This window comes from Myotis lucifugus, unplaced genomic scaffold (genome assembly GCF_000147115.1).
Source record: "Myotis lucifugus unplaced genomic scaffold, Myoluc2.0 scaffold_68, whole genome shotgun sequence".
NCBI classification, from domain to species: Eukaryota; Metazoa; Chordata; class Mammalia; order Chiroptera; family Vespertilionidae; genus Myotis; species Myotis lucifugus.
The window spans coordinates 1,044,718-1,066,197 of record NW_005871116.1 but is presented as its reverse complement, the minus strand read 5'-3'; the positions used below and the strand labels follow the sequence as shown (position 1 = coordinate 1,066,197).

The 21,480-nt window shown below is 45.0% G+C and overlaps 1 protein-coding gene across 2 annotated transcripts; it reads right to left on the bottom strand.

The window, feature by feature from the left end:
- Positions 1–1,871: 1,871 nt before the first annotated feature.
- On the bottom strand, positions 1,872–16,304 carry DNAJC21 (DnaJ heat shock protein family (Hsp40) member C21). 2 transcript variants are annotated; one of them, XM_014457024.2, is made up of 12 exons: positions 16,200–16,304; positions 15,371–15,464; positions 13,778–13,901; positions 13,354–13,476; positions 12,682–12,986; positions 11,683–11,834; positions 9,755–9,842; positions 7,255–7,413; positions 6,566–6,608; positions 5,533–5,705; positions 3,080–3,155; positions 1,872–2,355 (listed from the first exon to the last, which is right to left on the bottom strand). In XM_014457024.2, the coding sequence occupies exons 1-12, from the start codon at positions 16,258–16,260 to the stop codon at positions 2,188–2,190; spliced, it is 1,566 nt and encodes a 521-aa protein (XP_014312510.1). In that variant the 5' UTR covers positions 16,261–16,304; the 3' UTR covers positions 1,872–2,187. The 2 variants fall into 2 exon arrangements, with proteins under 2 accessions (XP_014312510.1, XP_023610738.1); XM_023754970.1 differs by having other exon boundaries at positions 16,185–16,209.
- Between the last annotated feature and the right edge of the window lie 5,176 nt (positions 16,305–21,480).

Genomic DNA, 21,480 nt, shown 5'->3' with positions numbered 1-21,480 from the left:
TGTAGGAGGTTCTTGTGTTTGAATGTATTCTGGACCCTAATCCTTTGTCAGTTACATGTACAGCAAACATTTCTCCCAATCCAGGCTTGTCTTTTTATTTATGGTGCCTACTGTTCTACAGGACTTTTCATTTTGATTGAGTCCTATTTTCCTGTAGTGTTTTGTACTTTTTCTAAGTACATTAGGAAGGAAATTCCTATCAAACTTTATGCACATTTAATGCAACATGTTCACTTCTGTCTACAAATATTTTAACTGAAAAAGATTTAACTCATTTCAAATCACCATTACGTAGAAAGCTTTTGTGTTTAAAAAGCACTTTTATATGTGATTTTATTTGACCTTCAGAATAATCCTGCATGATAAATGGGGACAATATTATTATGGAAAGAACTGTGTCACAAACAAGGAAAATGAAGAGCAGAGAAGTGAAATGATTTCGCAGTGTCATGCACACAGGATCAGCAATGAGATCTAACTTCCAATCACAACTGATGAAGATCCCTTAAAAAGTATGGCTGGTTTTTGTCAATCAGAATAAAAGTGACAAGTAACCACAATCAATCCTCACACGAAGCAGAAACAATTAAATGCCTGCATGGTTGGCACAGAGCAAGCAAGGGAGGTCTAGAGGGCATTTGTGGGACATTCAATGCCTTTCAAGATGATGTCCTACTTCTTACTGCATAGTAACATGTGACCACATGCCTGCCTGTGCATTAATATTCCTATTTCATAACTACAGGCAATTTGTCTAGTCCAAGTTAGAGGAAGGTGGAGTGTTCAGACGGAGCCTGGGAGAAAGAGACCAAAGACAGAAAAGTGACCAGTATTTTCCATGAAGGGAGCAGGGAAGAGGGGGAAAAACAATTAGGAGGAAGTAGTGATAGAAGTTAGACACAGAAGGGGAGGAAGGTAAAGAAATATATATCTAAGGGAAACAGACGAAAATAAAAGCTTAAGGAATGAAAGCACGGACCCAAGTCCAGCACAGATGTGCCACATCAGTACAACCCCCGAGGCTGTCAGAAAGCCTCAGCATCAGGGGCTCCCTCTCCAGTTTACACGCAACTGAAGACTCCTTCCTTTGGAGACTCAAGGAGAGAAATAAGTTCACTGAACGGAAAGTGAGGAGTTCGAAGCTACTTTCAAGACCAATGAAAAGAACTGCCTATTTATTTAATCCATCCTAAAACCGACTCATCACTGAACATGTTTGACCACACTCACCTATAATGACTCTCCATATCTCTTTGGATTTAATATTCATCTTTGCTACAGAATAGAAGGCATAAATAGCAACTTTCTTAAAAAATCTTTCATTAAAAACGTTTTTCTCCATTGAATGATGTAAAAAAACAAAACAAAACATTTCTAAAAATAGTGATGAAAAAGCTCAAGGCAGAATATCCCTAGTTAATGTATCAGTATAACTTCTGCACCATCTGCTACGCTGACCCATCACACTTTCCAGCTGTCACTGCGCCTGAGGAGGAAGTGCCGTATAAATTAATTTGCTTCCACCTCCACAATTCAAATCAAAGCAAGAAGCCAAGCTGCATGTCGATAATTACCAGTAAAATCTCAAACTGAATCAACATAGTCATACCTTGGAGAGACAGTATTCTTGAAACACAACCATATATGTTCACATAGTTTCTATCTTTCATTGTCCTTGAGGGGGAAAATACATAGTAATTAACAATAGGTTCTTTAGAAATAATTTTAAAATTAGAACCAGAGTCATGGTATCAGGTGGAAAAATAAATCTATGGCAATTTTAAAACAATCTGGAATCATTGACAAAAGCATTAAATCACATACAAACACTTAACGAGAAATTCACAAAATAAAACAGAGAGGGGCATTTGTATGTGTTAAAATAATTTAATTCTCCCTGTACATTCTGTCCATGAGCCAGCAGAAACCAAGAATACGCACTTTACAATATTTACCTGTTTTGAGATATTCAAGTCCGTTCAGATGGCAAAGTAGAATTCAATCACTAATGAAATGTTTAAAAATATATATATTAAACAGAAAAATGTTTTTACAAGATAAAAAATAATCTTCCACAATGCAATAAATTGCAGATCACTGAAACTTTTAACTCTTTAGATGATTTCAGTTCAGTTTTTGGTTTCAAAATCTAGAGACAATCAGAAAGAAAAGGCGTTGGCAGAATGTCTATCTGTTTTTGCGTTTGTCTTTCTTGCTTCGACTACTTGTTACACCATTTAAAGAAGACGACGACGAGGGCGCTCTTGCATGCCCCGTGGCCTTTAGATGGTCAAACAGTTTATTCCGGGATGGAAACTCGCTGTGGCAGGTGGTACAGCTGATCAGAACGTCACTCTGAGAGGGGGAAACCAATAATAAAAGCAAGTGTTATCTGAGAGCAGTATGTTTTCATGTCCTGATTCAATATCAAACAATCGCAAAATAAAGATCTTTTAACAAAATGGACAACCACCAAGACAGGCTCAACAGGGGCAGCTGTTCCTGAAAGTTAAGTCCCATTAACCACCACCATCAACCTTACGAGTTCTGAGACATGCAATAGCCTGCCCCCCTCAGACTAGAAACTACGGCCCGCGGGCCGGATCCAGCCCGTTTGAAATGAATAAAACTAAAAAAAAAAAAAAAAAAAAAAAAAAGACCGTACCCTTTTATGTAATGATGTTTACTTTGAATTTATATTAGTTCACACAAACACTCCATCCATGCTTTTGTTCCGGCCCTCCGGTCCAGTTTAAGAACCCATTGTGGCCCTCGAGTCAAAAAGTTTGCCCACCCCTGGACTAGACCAAGGCTTTAGATTTCAGAGTAATGGAAACAGAACAGGAACTGTTCACACAAGCTGCTATTCCCCATATGTGTCTTATTCCTTTAAAGGAAACAATGAGAGTGGCACAAGTCTAAATTCTACGTTTGTCCAGGAAAAGTGCTGACAGATCCACACATATTAGCAGGGGCAGAGGGCTCACCGAACACACTCACACGTTTGGAAGGGGAACTAAGAATTTGGGCTACGGCGCTTAAACACCGTACAGGCTGAAACAGACACACTGTGACCTACCAGGGTCTGAGGCTCGGCAGGCACTCTGACAGATTTCTTCGTATCTTTGGCTTTCTTTCCTCTGGGTTTAGGAACACTGGCAAATAAATGGAAGAATTCAGCATAATCCAATAATTATCATTTTGCTCCCAAGATGACTCAAATGAATGACATGCACTTTAATGGCTAATTCGTTCATTTTAATGGTCATGTTAATTAATTTTCACATTTCAAATAAATAGCTTTAAAGAGCAACTTTAGAGATCACATTTTATATCAGGTTTGTCACAATAATTAAGAAATTTACCTAAAATGGTTGAAACATAAGCTAAAACGAGACCTGTCAAATTCTCTAAATTTTCATACTATGTGTTTTTGTTAAAAAGCAAAGCACTTCATATTCCATTTGTTGAAGCAAACCATCGTCACTGCCAACCAGTACTCCTCACAGATAGTCTGTGACATTAAGTGTGGCTCCTACAAGTGCTACTTCTTGGACCAGATCCCGCCTGGGACAAACATCCCAACAGTGTCTCAATGAAGTGAAATGAGGAAAATAGCGACACTGTCATGCACTTTTCGTAAAATTACATTTGTTCAACAGAGAGGATTTTCTTTTATTAAGAGACCATGTCCTTTCTGCTGACTAGTGGGCTTCCCCGGACTCTTTCACCCAGAAGCTGCCGCCAGGACAGCCGTCCACTCCTGGTCCACTTTCACTCTGAGCTGTCCTCTTCCCAGTCCTCGAGGTGAATGGTAGCTTTCCCCAGTTATTTCATACTCCCCTCATGTGTGCTAACCACGTTCTTAGGATAAAATCCAAGTGCAACTACACAGAACAGACAGCCTGGGTTACAGGGATGAGCTGTGACAATGCTGCCCTACTATTCTTCAAGCAGAAACCAAGAGCCTGTATTAAGTTAAATGGCCTATACAGGCACACATCATTGTATTGCACTTCACAGATGCTGTTTTTACAAACTGAAGTTAAGACCCTCCACAGCAAAAAGGTTACAACGGGCTTTACTGTGGTGGTCAGGAACCAGGCCCGCAATGGCGCTGATTAGGGTGTAACACAACATTAGCAGCATTCAGCCAGCTTTGAAAGCATCAAGGAAAGGACATAATGGCATACAGGCTACAGATTAAAAGTTACTAATTTGCCGAAACCGGTTTGGCTCAGTGGATAGAGCGTCGGCCTGCGGACTCAAGGGTCCCAGGTTCGATTCCGGTCAAGGGCATGTACCTGGGTTGCGGGCACATCCCCAGTAGGAGATGTGCAGGAGGCAGCTGATCGATGTTTCTCTCTCATCGATGTTTCTAGCTCTCTATCTCTCTCCCTTCCTCTCTGTAAAAAATCAATAAAAATATATTTAAAAAAATTTTTTTTTAATTTAAAAATAAATAAATAAATAAATAAATAAATAAAAGTTACTAATTTACTAAGTATCATCATAGATATGCCACAAATATACCCAAGAGCACTTAGGGTGACATTCCTAGAGAACAATTTATCATGTTATGAAAGACAGCAGCTGCATCCCTGAAGCTCAAATCGAAGAACTTTATTTTTTTAAAAGGACTTTATATACATGCAGGTTTTTTAATGAACTTCTCACTAGGTTACCAGCATCACAGGGGCCCCAGAAAGGCAATGGACACCCGGGGGTATGTGTGAGTGTGTGTCTGTGTGAGAGTGTGTGTACGTGTGTGAGTGTGATTATGTGTGAGTGTGTGTGTGTGTGTGTGTGTGACAGTGTGTGTGTATGTGAGATGGTGTGTGTGTGTCAGACTGTGAGACTGTGTGTGTGTGAGAGAGAGAGAGAGAGAGAGAGAGAGAGAGAGAGAGTTGAGTGTGTGGGTGAGAGTGAGTGTGTGTATGAGAATGTGTATGTTTGTGTGAGAGTGTGTGAGTGTGAGGATATGTATGCATGTTTGTGTGAGGGACTAAGAATGTGTGTGTGTGTGTGTGTGTGTGTGTGTGTAAGAGTGTGAGACTGTGTGAGTGAGTATGAGAGACTGTGTGAGTGCGTGTGTATTCACACCCAGCCCTGACACTCCTCAGCAGTAAAGTCAGCCAGACCAAGTCCTGAACAGAGAACAGCTGTCACAGCCTGTGGATTCGGCGGTGATGCTCCAGCTGAGTGGGCACAGACTCTCAGTAGCTTGATCGCACGTGAGCTCGGGGATGACTGACATAGGAATAAATACGCACCTCAGCGGGATAAGGGAACAAAACGGGATCAAACCGCCTGCTTCCTGATTTCGGCCATTTGCTGAAATGTCTGTGAGCGCGTCCTCTGGCATTCTCTCCAGCACCCTTTATCTGTATACACGTGTCTGGATATATACACACCAACAGACACATCCACTTCCCCCAACCGGTCATGGGAAAGAAGCTTCTACTTGACATATGACAAGATACCCTCACCGCCAGGATCAAGATGTAGACAACCACATGCACCTTGGCCTACCTTCTTGCTTCACTTTTCGGGTCCTCACACAGCTGACCAGCCTCTGGGACCCTGATACTCTCTTGGGGACGACCTTCTAATTCTTTGGCACTGTCTTGATTTAAGTTGGTATCTTCTGGATCAACTTTCACTCCTTCTCCTGTTCCATTTTCATTGCAATTATCATCATAATTCTAGGTTATAAACACGTGTGCATTACAAAATAAATACTATAATAGTACTGGCTTCTTAGGTTATTCGGCCAAATAGTTATAATAAACAATGACAATGTCCCAAGCCCCCTAGTTAGAGTGCATCTTCAGGCAATAAAAAGAAACAGATAATTTTAAAACATGAATGCTCTCCCTCTGATATTTCACCATTTTCTTTATGCCATTCTATTTAAGGGACTTGAGCATCCATGCATTTTGGTATCTGAGGAGTCCTGGAACCAATCCCCCAGAGACACCAAGAGAGAACGGCAATTCTTGAATTTGGACCCCAGGTATGAAATAAACTACTTAAATTTCTGAGTATATCAACATTCTTTCAATAACCACAATCATTGCAAGTTTCTAAACAAATGTTTCTTCTGTGAAATTTTAATTATGTTGTCAACAGAACAAACTTGATTATACAATGAGAAATCCCAGGGGTCACGTGTCCAGATATTTTTTTAAATATGGTCACTCAGCTAATTAGTATTAGGAGAATTCCACATGCAAAATTTTAAAACACCCTGACAATAGTAATTAAATAAATTAGCTGCATACATATAAGGGGGGGCTTAAAAAAGAAAACATTTTCAACTCCTTTTAATCGTTTTACAATTGACATGAAATTAGAGCAAAAGTCCTTCTCCTTAATACTATTCTCCTAAGACTAAAAGTTTCACTAACATTAAACAGCAAATCTAGAGTTGTAATGCTCTTGAATTTGGACCCCAGATATGAAATATTTAAACTACTTAAATTTCTGAGTATATCAACATTCTTTCAATAACCACAATCATTGCAAGTTTCTAACCAAAAGTATTCTCCTAATACTAACATACCTGTGCTGGTTTCTGTTTCTTTTTCTTCTGTTTTTTAGAAAGCCTAAGAGCAAATATAAATCAAAATGTCAAATACTTGATTCTATAAAGATTTATGAAGTAAAAAGAAAAACAATTAAGCACTAGTGATACAGAGAGAAATACAAAAAATTAAAATTATAAATATCATAAAGCATTAAAAGGAAAATGTTCACATTATTTTAGAATATTGTAAGTGGCTCAGTTGACAGGAATTAGCATATCAATTACGTAGGTATAAAATTGCTTTTAAATATAGTCATAATATAGTGTGTAAAATTATATTTGACATCATGGCTTTACCCATTTCAATACTATAAAGTTCCCTTCACTAGAAGAAATGCAGAAAACACAAGCGTAACAGGCTGACTTCTTCGGGATAAAGCAGCCTCTACAGCAGTGGTTCTCAACCTTCTAATGCCGCGACCCTTTACTACAGTTCCTCATGTTGTGGTGACCCCCAATTTCATTGTTACAAATTGAACATAATTAAAGCATAGTGATTAATCACAAAAACAATATGTAATTATTTATGTGTTTTCCGATGGTCTTAGGCGACCCCTGTGAAAGGGTCGTTCGACCCCCAAAGGGGTCGCGACCCACAGGTTGAGAACCGCTGCTCTACAGGCAAGCCCAGGGTGGCAGTATGTCTATGAAATCTTTGGAAGTACCTTTGTTTGGGTGCATCCTCCGCTTCTTCCTCAGAATTGGCATTCAGCAGATTTTCATCCGTCTGAGATCCTGAAAAACTTTCTTCCTCCTTCTCCAGCTGTTGTTTCAGCAAGGCCACCATTTCCCGGTGCCTCTTGGATTTTTCGTGATTCCGCATGCTGAAAGGACAATGCAACTGAGTAACTGCGGCAGGTTTACGTCAGATGTGCCAAGTGTGGCTGGGGGTGCGACTCAGTTCATGTTCTCCTTTCTGATCAACCAGGCAGACGTTAGTGACTACGGAGAGAGAGCACCCTGTCTTCTTAGACCTCGGGACCCTAGGAACCCAGCACTCCATCCATTTTCCTGCACCCAGAATTCCCCCTCCTTCTGTCCTTTCATATGTTCTCCTTTTTTTTTTTTTTCTCAAATTCTCTATTATTTTTATTTTCCAATTCTTTACATTCAAGCCTTCTCCTCTATTTCCCTTTAATCACTGATTATTTGCAGGGGCCTGGAGCGATGACTGGGAAAGTACAAAACCACATTGTAACTTTAAAAGGAGACACCCTGGATGTGAGAGACGGTGATGTGAGGCCTTGACGTAGAAGAGTTTACCTCCTCGTGCTTTTTTCAGCAGCTGCCTTTCTCCTTCTCTAGAGGCATCTCCCCTCACTCCCACCACCTAAAAGTGAGTTCAGATACGTGTGCCCCCTGGCCACTAAGTAACACTACACAACATGGAGCTGACAACCCTTAGGCTGTGAGAGTAGCTACACTAGAAAGCAGGAAACCTGTGTCTCTGTCAACCTTCTCTCATCTGTTCAAATTCTCGTGTGCTTGTTTGGGTTGCTGCTCTCCTCCCCACTAGTATCTCCTGCAGATCAAGGTTCCTTGGAGAAATGGGAACATTTCGTGCCAGATAGGAAGTGCTCGGCAATGCCTGGGGCATGTCAAGGACACAGGAGCAGGTGGAAGGACTCTCACTAACCACTGACGGGAAACTGGAGCAGGAAAAGGGCAATCACAAATACAAAACACTGAAAAAGTCCCTAAACTCAGACTGACACAGACCGGTCCATGGGGCAGTGAGGCTCCTGTTTACAGCAGAAAGCCACGTGCTGATGACCATGTGACACGTGTAACGCAGTACCTGCCCCTCAACCGGGTCCCAGATCCAAGTGAGAAAGATGCCACACAGGACACTACGAGGATCACCTGACGAAAGTGAAACACGGCAGGAAACGACAGAAGTGCCATATCAATGGCACCCGTTTCCTCCAGCTAACAACTGCACACGTCACGTACTCAGAACCGTGTGTAGCGAGAGAACACGCACACGCAAATGGGGAAGCCTGAGCAACCGTGAGCGGAGTGCTCGACACTCTGTCCTCGCGACTGGCCTGTGAGTTCGATGTTACTTCCAAATAAACAAGACTTTTAAACCTCCTTCCCTGCGGCTGTTTCCTGCTGCTGCTGCGTCTCCAGCTAGCCCACTCCCCACTGCTCCTGGCTTCCCCGGAGGCTCATCCAGACAGACAGTTTCTGACGCCCACATCCTCACTGTCATCCCCTGGTAACCCTTTTCTCTTTTCTGCGTGTATTTTGCTGCTTTTTCCCTTGCTGGTTCTACATTTCCCCCCATATTCTTGACTCTCCTTATACCAGTACCCATTTTAATACTTCTGTCCCCACTGTTCCTGCAAGAGCAAGTCCTCCGCGCTCTCCCGCCTGGGAGCAGGCCTGTGCTCTTCCCCGCCCCCTCGCTCTTTTTCCCTCAGGTGTAGTACCTATATTACGCTAAGTGAAATAAGCCAGTCGGAGAAAGATAAATATCACATGATCTCACCTATATGTGGGATATAATGATCAACATAATTCTATGAACAAGAATAAATCAAGAGACAAATGGTAGGGGAGGGGGGTTAGAGAGCAACCAAAGGACTTGTGTGCACACATATTAGCATAACCAATGGACAAAGACATTGGGGTGGTGGGGGGTTGCCCGGGGTGGGAATGGCTGGGGGGGGGGGGGTCAATTGGGGAAAAAGGAGACATATGAAAAACTTTAGACATAATAATAAATAATTAAAAAACAATAAAAAATAAGAGATCAAGGAACCAATCAATAAAGCCCCTCCTCCCCTCAGTAAATGTCCCCTCGCAGGACACGGTGAAGCTCCTAGGTGGCAGCAATGGCCTATATGGGAGTGATGGCTGGAAGTGAGTCTGCCACCAACAGAGAGAGATGGTGTAGCCTCGTGGCCCATATGACTGCACCTTCTTTACCAAAAAAGCAACATTTCTTTCTGAAGACCACGTGCATGTTTACAAAGCAGCTGCCCACAGGAATGCTGGCATGACTGATCACTCCACGGGCTGACCTGCTGCTACAACGGCCTTCTCCCCAGGATGCTGTAAGGACTAGGGAGCTGCTACCAGCAGCATTTTCTTTTCAGGACTTGCAAAGCGTTACACTCGCCTCAAAAGAAAAGGTGAGTTCAAAGACCTTAAACTTACGCCTTTTCCGTCTTGAAAGATTTGTCACACGCTGGGCAGTACAGCCCCTCATAAAGCTCCACGCCATCGGCCTCGTCGCTGTCCTTCCCTGCAGGAAACAGGTCGCAGTAAGAAGCCTGTGCCATTAGAACACAGACCTACAACATGCTAACAAAACGTTTACTTCCTTACCAAGGAAAACAATGACGTTACAGGATTCGAGCTGACCCTTTAAAAGCAACACTAAATTATAAGAGATGAAAAATCCCTTTAACTTTCTATTTCTCTTTATAAGTCTACTCAAAAGACAAAAAATTCTCAGAACCCTGGGAGTGAGCAAAGTTCAGAAAATCAGAGGTCCATAGTTCTACCACAAAGCAATTTTTTCAACAAGGTGTTTTTAACTTACCTCTTGAGCAAGATTTGGTACAAACACATTTATATAACTGTAATCTATTCTTAAATGCTTAAATAAACTTAGCTCACAACATTCTGTCATTATTGGACAAGTCATAAAATAGCATACTACATGTAAAGTTTAACACTGTCTTTACAGACTATTTTTTATAAGCTTGAAGATTTATTACACTGGAATAATTACTACTGATACAGTCCAAAAATCTAAGCAATTAAAAAGTGCAATGAAGTCTTTGCACAATACCATCTTCTATCTTTATAGGAAATAATATTAAAAGTGATGTTAATATGGTTTTGAAGGACAGTCTCATTAAAATCATAACTGATCAGAATACATGCAAAGTTCAGTATATGGTATTACTGTCTAATTACAGGTACACTTTCAAGGTATCATATACATGAAATAAACTTTGATTAATCAAAGAGTTAATAAAGAATGCTGGATTTGAAGCCAAAATCTGGATTTAAAATGGTCATATACACCCAGGCATATGCCACAGCTTCTCAGTCTTAGTTTCTTCTTTAGGAAAATGCAGCCAATTATATGAGCAAAACCTACACTTAAGGGCTATTGTGGGAGGGTCAAGCAGCAAAATGATGTATGTGAAAGCACGTTATAAATTATTTAACTCTACGTAATTACACCACCTCACGTTTGCAGAGTGTTTATAATTTCCCAAACACTTTCACATTTACGTCTTATTTATTAATAAAACATTCCATTTCCTAGTCATTTTGATTAATTAAAAGTTTGTCATTTTATCACTTGGTTTATTAGCCTGAAAAAGCACATCTGTAGGTATTTCAGTGCACCAAGCGCCTTCTATGAAGTCAGAAAGGAAGAATCTACCATGTAGACACACCACACAGGCTCCTACACAACATCAGCTTTTCTGGAAAGAGCTGCTATGAAAACGTGACCTACTACTTAACTGCATTTTTTAAAATAACCAGTCTGCGGTCACGTCACACCTGTCAGTATGTCCACTTATTTATCAACATACTAGAGTCCCGATGCACGAAATTCATGCAAGAGTAGGCCTTCCTTCCCCCGCTGCTGGCACCGGCTTCCCTCTGGCACCTGGGACCCCGCTCCCTCACAGCCCTGACTTTGTCCGGAAGGTCTTCCAGAAGGACGTTCAGTCTAATTAGCATTATGCTTTTATAGATGTATACGGCCAGAAGCACAAATTGTTTAAAACATCGTCAGAAAAGAGTTTGTTAATCAAATTACCAGAATTAGCCGGCTTCAATAGACAACCTTTCCTTGGTCCATACAGTATTGTTTTTCATGTTAATTATCTGTCACACTTAAAAACTGGGAGATGTCACATAAAAATCCAAAGTCCCAGCTTCACTGAAACCAAACAGATGTGAAAACTCTGGCAACAGCCGCTGGAACGGGTGTCCCAGGTTCTCCTCCCTCCACGCTCCCACTCCACTGTCTTATCCCTTCCCTGGCCCCTGTGAGCACCCGAGTGCATCCTGTGCACAGAAACATGACTTCCCAGCGTCCCGATGAGTGCAGTTACCATCCTGTCCGTCTCTGAGCTCGTGCTCCTCCTCCTCATCTTCCTCTGAGCCGTCTCCGAACTCCTTCTCATACCGCGCCTCCATCTCCCGGAGCTCCTTCTCCAGGTCGGCCAGCGCCATCCAGCTCTGCTCCTTGTACTGCTCGGCCAGTCTAGACACAAACAGCACAGTCTCCGCACTGCGCTCCCCGACTCTTCAGGCTCCGAGTCCATCCCCAGAGAGCTTCCTACCACCCCCACCCTACCCCACCCCCAACGTGCTCACAAACTTCACACCTGCACCGAGTTAAAGGGCAAAGTCACTGGAAATCTGTTAGCTGTCCTGGTTGATTTTAATTGCTCGACTAGATGATGGGTTTTGAAACATATAACTCTTAGCAACTCATTAAATGGTTTCAAGTGATGTTAAACTGTAAGTGCTAATTTTCAAAAGATGAGGGGTGGGGCAGGAGGAATTTTTAAGAAGTCGTTTTTTTAGAGAATGCTGTAATGCTCTGGACACAATGCTTTTACAGTAACTCAAAAACAACAACCCTTTGAAGGCACTAGAAGGACCTAGACAGCTGCGAGTACACCGACTAAGAGGCAGTCCTGGGCGGCGGTTAAAAGCAAGGCCCTGGGCTGACTCCCTGGGTCCAACCCCGCCTCTGCGATTCGCTGGCCGTGCGACCTTGGCCTGTCTGCTCGCACCCGCAAAGGAACGAGGATACAAACCAGCACTTGCTCCCAGAACCGGTGGGAGAAAAGCCCTGAGCGGGGCCTTGTGCAGAGCGAGAGGTCGGGGGCCTTAGTTACTATTAACTTCCACAGGCGTCTGGAAAGGTCTCAGGTATAAAGGGCCTTGGAAGGACCTTTCACAGATGAAAAATCACTGTGCAACGTCAGGATTTAAAGGTGAAGCCAAGATGCCTCAACCCAACGTGGAGGCACACGGCAGGTACCTCCTGCTGTGGCCCTGGGCCCCGCACGGCCCGCACGGCCCGGCCCCCGAGCACGTACTTGGCCTGCTTCAGCTTCTGCTGCCGCCGCATCTCCTCGGCTTTGCGGGCCTTCTCGGCGTTCTGCTCCTCCACCAGCCGGCGATGAGCCTGCACCCTCTTGTCTCTCTTGCGAATGAAAGCCACCAGCTGCCGGACAAGCTCGTTCTTCTCCTTCCTCGCCTTATCGCGAGTCTTCTTGTTTTCTTTCTCCATGGCGCGTTTCTCCCAGCGGTTAGAAGCTTGTCGGGTATCATATTCCTCTTTCCAAGCAAAGTTCTTCTGCGTGCAGAAGCTCTGCCAGTAAGCGTAGAAAGGGTGGACTACCTGGCGACAGAGAAAACAGGCAAAATGCTCGCTTCGATGTAGACTTGTTTCGGTAAGGCAGCCACGTTAGTGATGCAGAACATCGTTCGTATTTAAAACATTGCTATTAATCAAAGGAGAAGACAATCCTCTTAAGGCTTTCACAAAATAAATCACTATTCAGCATGAGTTTAATGAGGAAATGAATGGGATGGGACCACAGTCAATTAGGAGGGAAAGGTCAAGAAAAGGGGAGGCTGCTGGGAAGAGAAAGGAAGCAAGTCACAGGATAGGAGCGAGAACTAGGATCCATTTTTACAAAGAAAGAACCAGGATGTGAGACCCACTGATCCACACTAAGCGGACAACAGCCGTGCACGCCCCTCACCGTGTCATAGTCGCTCTGGGAGTCCCCGAAGGTCGGGAAGTCCTCCGCATCCTCCTCCAGCACGGATTCCAGCTCTTCCTTCGCAATCATTTCAAACACATTCCGATACACCGCGTAAAAGCCCTAGAGCAGGCGACAGAAATACACATTCCTACACTTTATAGTCTAATCACAGAGTGAGATTTTAAAATGCAACGTGAAAAACTTTACTGTTGAAGGATTACAACCCCAAACTCTGTCCGTGTAAGTACATCTACGTTCCAATTGGAGGTGTTTAATATGCGGATACTTTAAATATGAGGCCAATGGTGGCTTTTTTTTTGTTTTCAGAATGAACAGTTTCACTTTCGATTATAGAATTCTCTGCATTTGAGAGTCTCACTTAAGTGCTTGGTAAGAAATGGTAAGGGAGTCCACGCCTTACCTTCTCATCATCTCCATAGCCAGAGTAGCAGGTGACGGTGAAGAAGTGAAGCAAGTCTAAGCTGTCATCCTGATATTCCCCATCAAGCCCACCTTTGAGCAGAGCCTCTCTATGATTATCATACCTGAGCAGACGAAGAAATGAGCAGCGTCAGGGAAGGCGAAATGCGTAAGAATTCAAAAGGACTTCTTACTCGAAACCGCCAGAATGCTATTGCAGTCCATTTTAATGTGTCCAACCCACAACCAAAAAATTTTAAGAAAAAAATGTCAACATGAAAAGACAATCTATCGTAAAATTGCTGATTAAAACTCTGACTAGCCCACTGCCGGCATGTACAGCACTAGCCCATGGGAAGAAGGGACTGTCATGCGCCAGGGAACCTCCACGCCACTCCCCGCAGGTGGCTGCAGTCCCAGGAAAGAAACATTCCTGAGCAGGATGGGGTGGACAGAACTCGTCCACAGACTACTTACACACGCGGGATCTGAGAATTTAGCAGCATGAACCGAAATCACTCTTATGTCTACGTAAACAATGGAGTAGCTTCACGCACATGCAATTACCCACAGAACAACTTCGCAAAGTTTGCTACAACAGGAAGCTGAGGCTCAGGGACATTAAAGAGCTGGTTGTCCACAACCATAAAGCTTGTAAGCAGCAAAGCTAGACATCAGAGCCAGGTCCGAGTGCCGGGAGGACTCAGAGTGCAGTGCCGCCTGCACACAGCAGCAGAGGAGAAACATGCAGGCCCCTCTCTGTGATTTCCACGTAAAAGGCGATTTTATAGGAACTTCCTTTACAGCCTTTCTCTCTGGAGGCCGGCCGTGGGCACGCTGACCCCGAGGACAGGCACAGAGCATGCGCACCACCCGGGCTGCGGATGAGCAGCAGGTCCTGCAGTTGTAACAGGCTCAACACCTATCCCTCTGCAGCAAAAGTCCCAACACAGACTCTGTTCGGAAATGATATTCAATGACCGGGTCATCGTTAACAAAAGATGTAGAAGCTTAACTCCATTTCTTCATAGAGTGTAATTGTAGGGAAAATATTACAATTCTTGTATTAAAACACTGTACCTCTGTGTTAAAAAACAAAAACCCTCTGATTTTATTTATTTTAAATGATGAGAGAGAGTTGTTGTCCCACATATTTCTGCATTCACTGGTTTATTTCTGCATGTGCCCTGAGCGGGGATCGAACCCACAACCTAGGTGTATCAGGATGATGCTTCAACCTACTGAGCAACCTGGCCAAGGCTGTATCTGTTTTTTAAAGACAAGTCAGCATGCTTCCTTGTCTGACATCAGAAAACTGTCATACACCAAAGAGACCCCATTTAATGAGAAGTCACTTCATATAGCAAAGTTAAAACTATCTTAACTGCCAAGCTTTCTGCATCAGGAGCTATAAAATCAGACAGTTGGAGTAGGAAGTTCCCTCCTCCTCAAATACTGCATTTTATATGAGTAGGTGACAGAAGTCTCAGAGCACACCAAAAACCATTAATGATTTAAATGTTTTTAAAAACCCTCTCTTGACAATTCTTCCCAACAACATACACGAGGACGAGAGGGACAGCGTGCTGCTCACCATGCTCTTTCCTGAGGGTCACTCAACACGTCATATGCTGCTTGGATTAATTTAAATTGTTCAGCTGCTTCTGCGGCATTATCCAGATTTTTATCTGTGAAAATAAAGTCACAGAAATTCAGTCATCAAAAAAGTAGGACAAAATCTAAAAGGGAGCTCACCCATCACAAATGCCAGAAACACATGAGGAGTGTGCAAAACAAAGGAAAACTAGGAAAAGGCAGAGATACTGGACGATGGTTAATAATCAGAACCTAAGTGGTAATCTACTCGAGTAGAAAGTTCAGGCTCCCCTAAGCCTGGTGCCTCCCCGCACTCACCCTGAGCCCTCACCTGGGTCCATAGATGGAAAACCCTGAGTAGCGTGTACCTTCTTTTTAGGAGAAACGAAATATATGTATATAATTGGTTAGGAAGAACTGCTATTATTTAGTGCTAGGTCAGGGGTCCTCAAACTTTTTAAACAGGGGGCCAGTTCACTGTCCCTCAGACAGTTGGAGGGCCAGACTATAGTTTAAAAAAAAAAACTATGAACAAATTCCTATGCACACAGCGGCGGCAAAAACACCCGGCGGGCCGGATAAATGTTTTCGGTGGGCCGCATGTGGCCCGCGGGCCGTAGTTTGAGGACCCCTGTGCTAGGTTATACTTTCTGTTCACAACCTGTTTTTCTTCCTTATTAACACATACAAAAATAAAGTTTTAATTAGCTATACTATTCTTCTTAGCTGTGTTTCCTTAACCATGGAATTCAGAAAGCAACTTTGCCTCAAGATGGCAGCCACCTTCCAATACGACCCCCAAGAACCCCCACCTCCTGGCATCACACCGTGTGGTCCCCAGGGGTGGTGTGTCTGGCCGACAGCAGGCAGCAGTGTGAGCAGTGACATGGGGGACGGCACGGTACGGCGCTTCTGAGATGTTCTGATGAAAGACAGCAGTTTCCATCGTGGGCTCTCACTCCCTCTGGGCTCACTGCCATGGCATGACGACACCCAGGTGGCGATGGAGAAGCCACGCAGCGAGAATGGAGGCCTCTGGCCGTGGCCAGCAGCGACTGAGGCCTGCCAACACCACGTGAGCGAGCTTGAAAACAGGTGTCCCAGACAGTGAAGACACAGCCTCTTAAGAAACCCTGAGCCAAAACCACCCAGCTAAGCTGTTCCCAGGCTCTGATCCTCAGAAGCTGTGTGAGTCCATCTGATGAATGTTTGCAGTGTTTGTTGTTTTAAGCCCTGAGTTTCTGGTAGTTTGTTACACAGCAATAGGTAACGAAGATGCTCAGAAAGTAAACTATTTGAATCCACTGCAGAGCACACCAGAGCTCTTTAAGCTATAGCTCCATAGTTGCCCTCTAAGAGGCGAGAGGAAAATATGACAGATGTGTATTCCCTACAATAGTCTGGCAGCCTTAGAGCAAGGCATCCTGCGTCCTCCTCTCGGGTACCATCGCAGGGATCCCACATCCTTTAGGTGGTTGGTTGTCTGCTCAACAACTAACAGTGGCAACACTGTCTCAAGGCAGCAGTTGGCCATGGCTCTTTTTGCTAAGATGCTTTAACACAAAAAGCTTTCAATACTATTTTGAAACTAGAGGCTTGGTGCACGAATTCGTGCAAGGATAGGGTCCCTCAGCCTGGCTGGCGATCAAAGCCAATCAGGCTGTCTCGCCCAGTCCCGATCGGGGCACCTCGGGGCTGCCCAGCCGGGGGGAGGGACCACGGGAGGTTGGCCAGCCATGGGAGGTTGGCTGTGGGAGTGCACTGACCACCAGGGGGCAGCTCCTGAGCTGAGCATCTGGCCCCTGGTGGTCAGTACACGTCATAGCTACCAGCCGGTCGTAACATTCGCTTAGGCTTTTATATATTATAGATCATGATCCCTTAGAACTGAAAGGAGGACAAAAGTCCCCATCCCTGTTTGTGAGCATACAATGCAAGTCTAAATCCATGTCCACAGTGCAAGCCCATCTGAAGCAATAAACATCTCTTTGGGGCTGCAATGCTTACACTTGGTGCAAGGACGCAAGCTGTATGGTCAGGAGGATGGAGCAGGTCTTTGAACGTTTCATCAAGCAGCTGGAGCTACCAAGACGGGCCACCTCTGGATTCCTTAATATGTGAGATTAATAAATGGCTCTGGTTTAGCCACTGTAGGCAGCTTCCTATCACCTGCAGCTAAACACAAGCCTGATATGCCTTGAGGGTGAGAGTCCAGCTAAAAATAGTCATGATTTCCAAGTCTTCCTCAAATCACTAAGAAAATCTTGTCAGATAAGAAAAAGCACAGTTGAGATGGAAGCTGAATGGCAGAAACAGGCAGCAAAACAAAGCAGGTGACTGCTTGGAAGTGGAGGTGGGTGGCTCTTCACCTTTTAATCAGTCCTGCACTTGGTTGTCCTGCTTCTTCCCACTCCCTTCTCGCCTCCCCCAAAGAAGTTTGAAGAAAGCTAAAGCGTTTAAATGCATAAAACCCACTAATGTACCACCTGAAAATAAGATCTAATCTCTCACTGAAACATCTTTCTTAAGTAATTTTTTTCTATCTGTCATATGGCTTTTTATTTCTGTTAAACATACCTGACCTGTTTGACTAGCAGGTTGAGCTAAGATCCAAAAGCATGAGAGCGAGAAGTTAAAAAGCACTAATTTAAAAAATGGAAAGCCCACGTGATGTATTATTCACCAAGTGCAAAAAGCCACAGGCATTGCAAATCCAGCCATCACAGTTTAAAAGGCATTCATTCTCACATCATTCTCTGTGCTTTTCTCTTCACCCACTATGCTCTTTTCCACTCCCTTCCAAGCCTTTATACAGTGCCTTCTGGAAAATTCCATGGATCGTGTCACTTAAGCCAGGCTCCCTGAGAAGGCTGCTTGCTTCCCTCTCAGACTCCTTCAGCCACAGCCTTCACAGGGCAGGTTGTGCGAGAGCTGGCGTCCCTCACTCACAGGAAGACAAACTAGCATTGCTTCCTGATCCATTCATTGGCCATCCCACCTTCTTCCCCTCCTATCTGCTCCCCTCCCAACCACTGCGCTTACGCACGGAGAATCCTGGCACCTGGCTCAGCTTCCACCCCAGGTCCTGGTCGTCATCCTGAGGACTTCAATGTCCCTTGACCTCCAGTCTTGCCTGCTCCAACCTACTGTCCCCATGACAGCCAGCAAGATACTTGAAAAACGCAAACCTACCATCTCGCCCCTGCTCCCAGCACTTCACTGGCTTCCCAACGCTCTCAGGTTAAAATCCAATCCCTAGTCCCGTCCCCCACGCCTTCAGGAACTGGTCCTACTCCCCTGGCCTTCCTGGCCTCGGCCATGCTGGCTTTCTCCTGCCCCCTCCACCTGTCTTCTCTGTATTCCTGCGTTAGGTCTCCACGGAGATGTCCATTCTAGGGAGGCCCATCTCTCCCACAAATACCAAAACCCAGTCCAGGTCGGGTACCTGTGCTCAGGGGCACTTGTTATTTGCCTTCACGCTGCCCTTACCTCACCGGACTGACATCGCCCGTCTCCTCGCAGTGTCTCCCCGAAGACCGCTTGTGCCAGCAGGGCAGGGACCACTCCTGTCTCTACCCACTGAGCCAAACTGGCTCAACCAACCCATGTTTTTTCAGACTTCGGTCCAGCTGTCCACTGGGCCACTTCTGTCCACCGCGTGCTCCTCCCCATTCGGTTCAGTTCACCCTTCCCAATTGCATCCTCGGGGACCCAGGCTCCAGCCAAGGGAAAGCCTCACAGCCCCTCAGGCAGTGGTTCTCAACCTGTGGGTCGTGACCCCTTTGGGGGTCGAACTACCCTTTCACAGGGGTCGCCTAAGACCATCGGAAAACACATATATAATTACATATTGTACAGCTGATTCCTACAGCCAGTCGGCCTGGTGGTCAAATCCCTCTAGTGTTAACTACAACAATTAAGGCTTGGCTAGAACAAGACTGCGCACAGAGACCATAAGGGGGTGCACCAAGAAAGCATAAAAGATGCGGAGACAAAAAAACATGACAGAAATGGAGGATATGGAGCTAAGAATCGCAATTTTGAGGGCTTGCCATAAATTTGTGCAGAGCCTCACGAAAACTAATGAGACCCTCGATGCTACGATAAAGAAATTAGAAAGTAAGCATACACGGACTGAAATAAAGAATATTATACCCAATAGCAGACCAGAGGAGCTCAAGAATCAAACCAAAGATTCGACAGAAAACACCCAATTGGAAAAGCAAAATGAAAAAAGAATCCGAAAGTGTGAAGATAGTGTAAGGAGCCTCTGGGACAGCTTTAAGCGGACTAATATCAGAATTATTGGAGTGGCAGAAGATGAGAGACAGCAAGATATTGAAAACCTATTTCAAGAAATAATGGCAGAAAACTTCCCCCACCTGGAGAAAGAAATGGACTTACAGGTTCAAGAAGCGCAGAGAACCCCAAACAAAAGGAATCCAAAGAGGACCACACCAAGACACATCATCATTAAAATGCCAAGAGCAAAAGACAAAGAGAAAATCTTAAAAGCAGCAAGAGAAAGAGGCTCAATTACTTACAAGGGAATACCCATACGACTGTCAGCTGATTTCTCAACAGAAACTTTGCAGGCCAGAAGGGAGTGGCAAGAAATATTCAAAGTGCTGAATACCAAGAACCTACAACCAAGACTACTTTATCCAGCAAAGCTATCATTCAGAATTGAAGGTCAGATAAAGAGCTTCACAGATAAGGAAAAGCTAAAGGAGTTCATCACCACCAAACCAGTATTATATGAAATGCTGAAAGGTATCCTTTAAGAAGAGGAAGAAGAAGAAAAAGGTAAAGATACAAATTATGAACAACAAATATGCATCTATCAACAAATGAATCTAAGAATCAAGTGAATAAATAACCTGATGTACAGAATGAACTGGTGATTATAATAGAATCAGGGACATAGAAAGGGAATGGACTGACTATTCTTGGGGGGAAAAGGGGTGTGGGAGATGCGGGAAGTGACTGGACAAAAATCATGCACCTATGGATGAACACAGTGGGTGGGGAGTGAGGGTGGAGGGTGGGGTGGGAGCTGGAAGGAGGGGAGTTATGGGGGGAAAAAAGAGGAACAAATGTAATAATCTGAACAATAAAGATTTTAAAAAAAAATAATTACATATTGTTTTTGTGATTAATCACTATGCTTTAATTATGTTCAATTTGTAACAATGAAATTGGAGGTCACCACAACATGAGGAATTGTATTAAAGGGTCGCGGCATTAGGAAGGTTGAGAACCACTGCCCTCAGGACCCAGGGGGGCTCCCTTGCCTCCTGCATTCCCGGGGGTTACCGGTTCGTCTATCAGTCCAATGACCAACTCCATGCGCTGTGCTGTTCTGCTTGCCCCGTATGTAACTCTTTTCTGCATGTGAGGCATGTTTTCCCAGCAAGACGGAGGCATTTCAGAACCCGGTGACTTGCCCATCCTGGAGGCTAGAAACGTGCTTATTGATCAGTGCCGATAGGAAAGCCCCTTATCAGCCTGGAGATGCCGAGATCCCACTCCTGCCCGAGCTCCCCGGCTGGGAGATCACCCGGCCACACAGTCACCCCGGTCGGGGCTATGGCATGAAAACCACGCCGATGAAGACACTTCGAGTCAGACACAAACTTCACGGGCAGAGGGGTCCTCGCCTCTGCCTTGATTTCAAGGGGACGGGAGCCATCGTTACACTAAGTGGCAGGGACTCCGGGACCAGTTCAGGGAGGAGGGAAAGCACGAGGAACCTGGGCGCAGGGGACTCGGTGTCCGGGCGGGGCCAGAACCGCCTCACCCCGCCGCCCGCCACCCGCTCCCCGGGGTCCGGGGTCCGCGAGGCGCGGGAGGAGCCAGCGAAGTCCCCGGGGCGCGGTCTCCCCACCCAGCGGCCGTGGGGGCTGTGGGCACCGGCGGGGTGGCGCCTGGAAGGGACGGGGTGCCGGAGCTCCAGTGCAGCCTGGGTGGAGGGCTGCGTCCACCGGGGGCGGGGGGACGGCGCAGGGGCCACCGGCCGGGCACCGGGGTCTCGGGCACGGTGTCCAGGGCGAAGGGAGTTACAGGGCGGGACGGCGGGACCGCGGCGGCGGCGGCGGAGTTACCCGG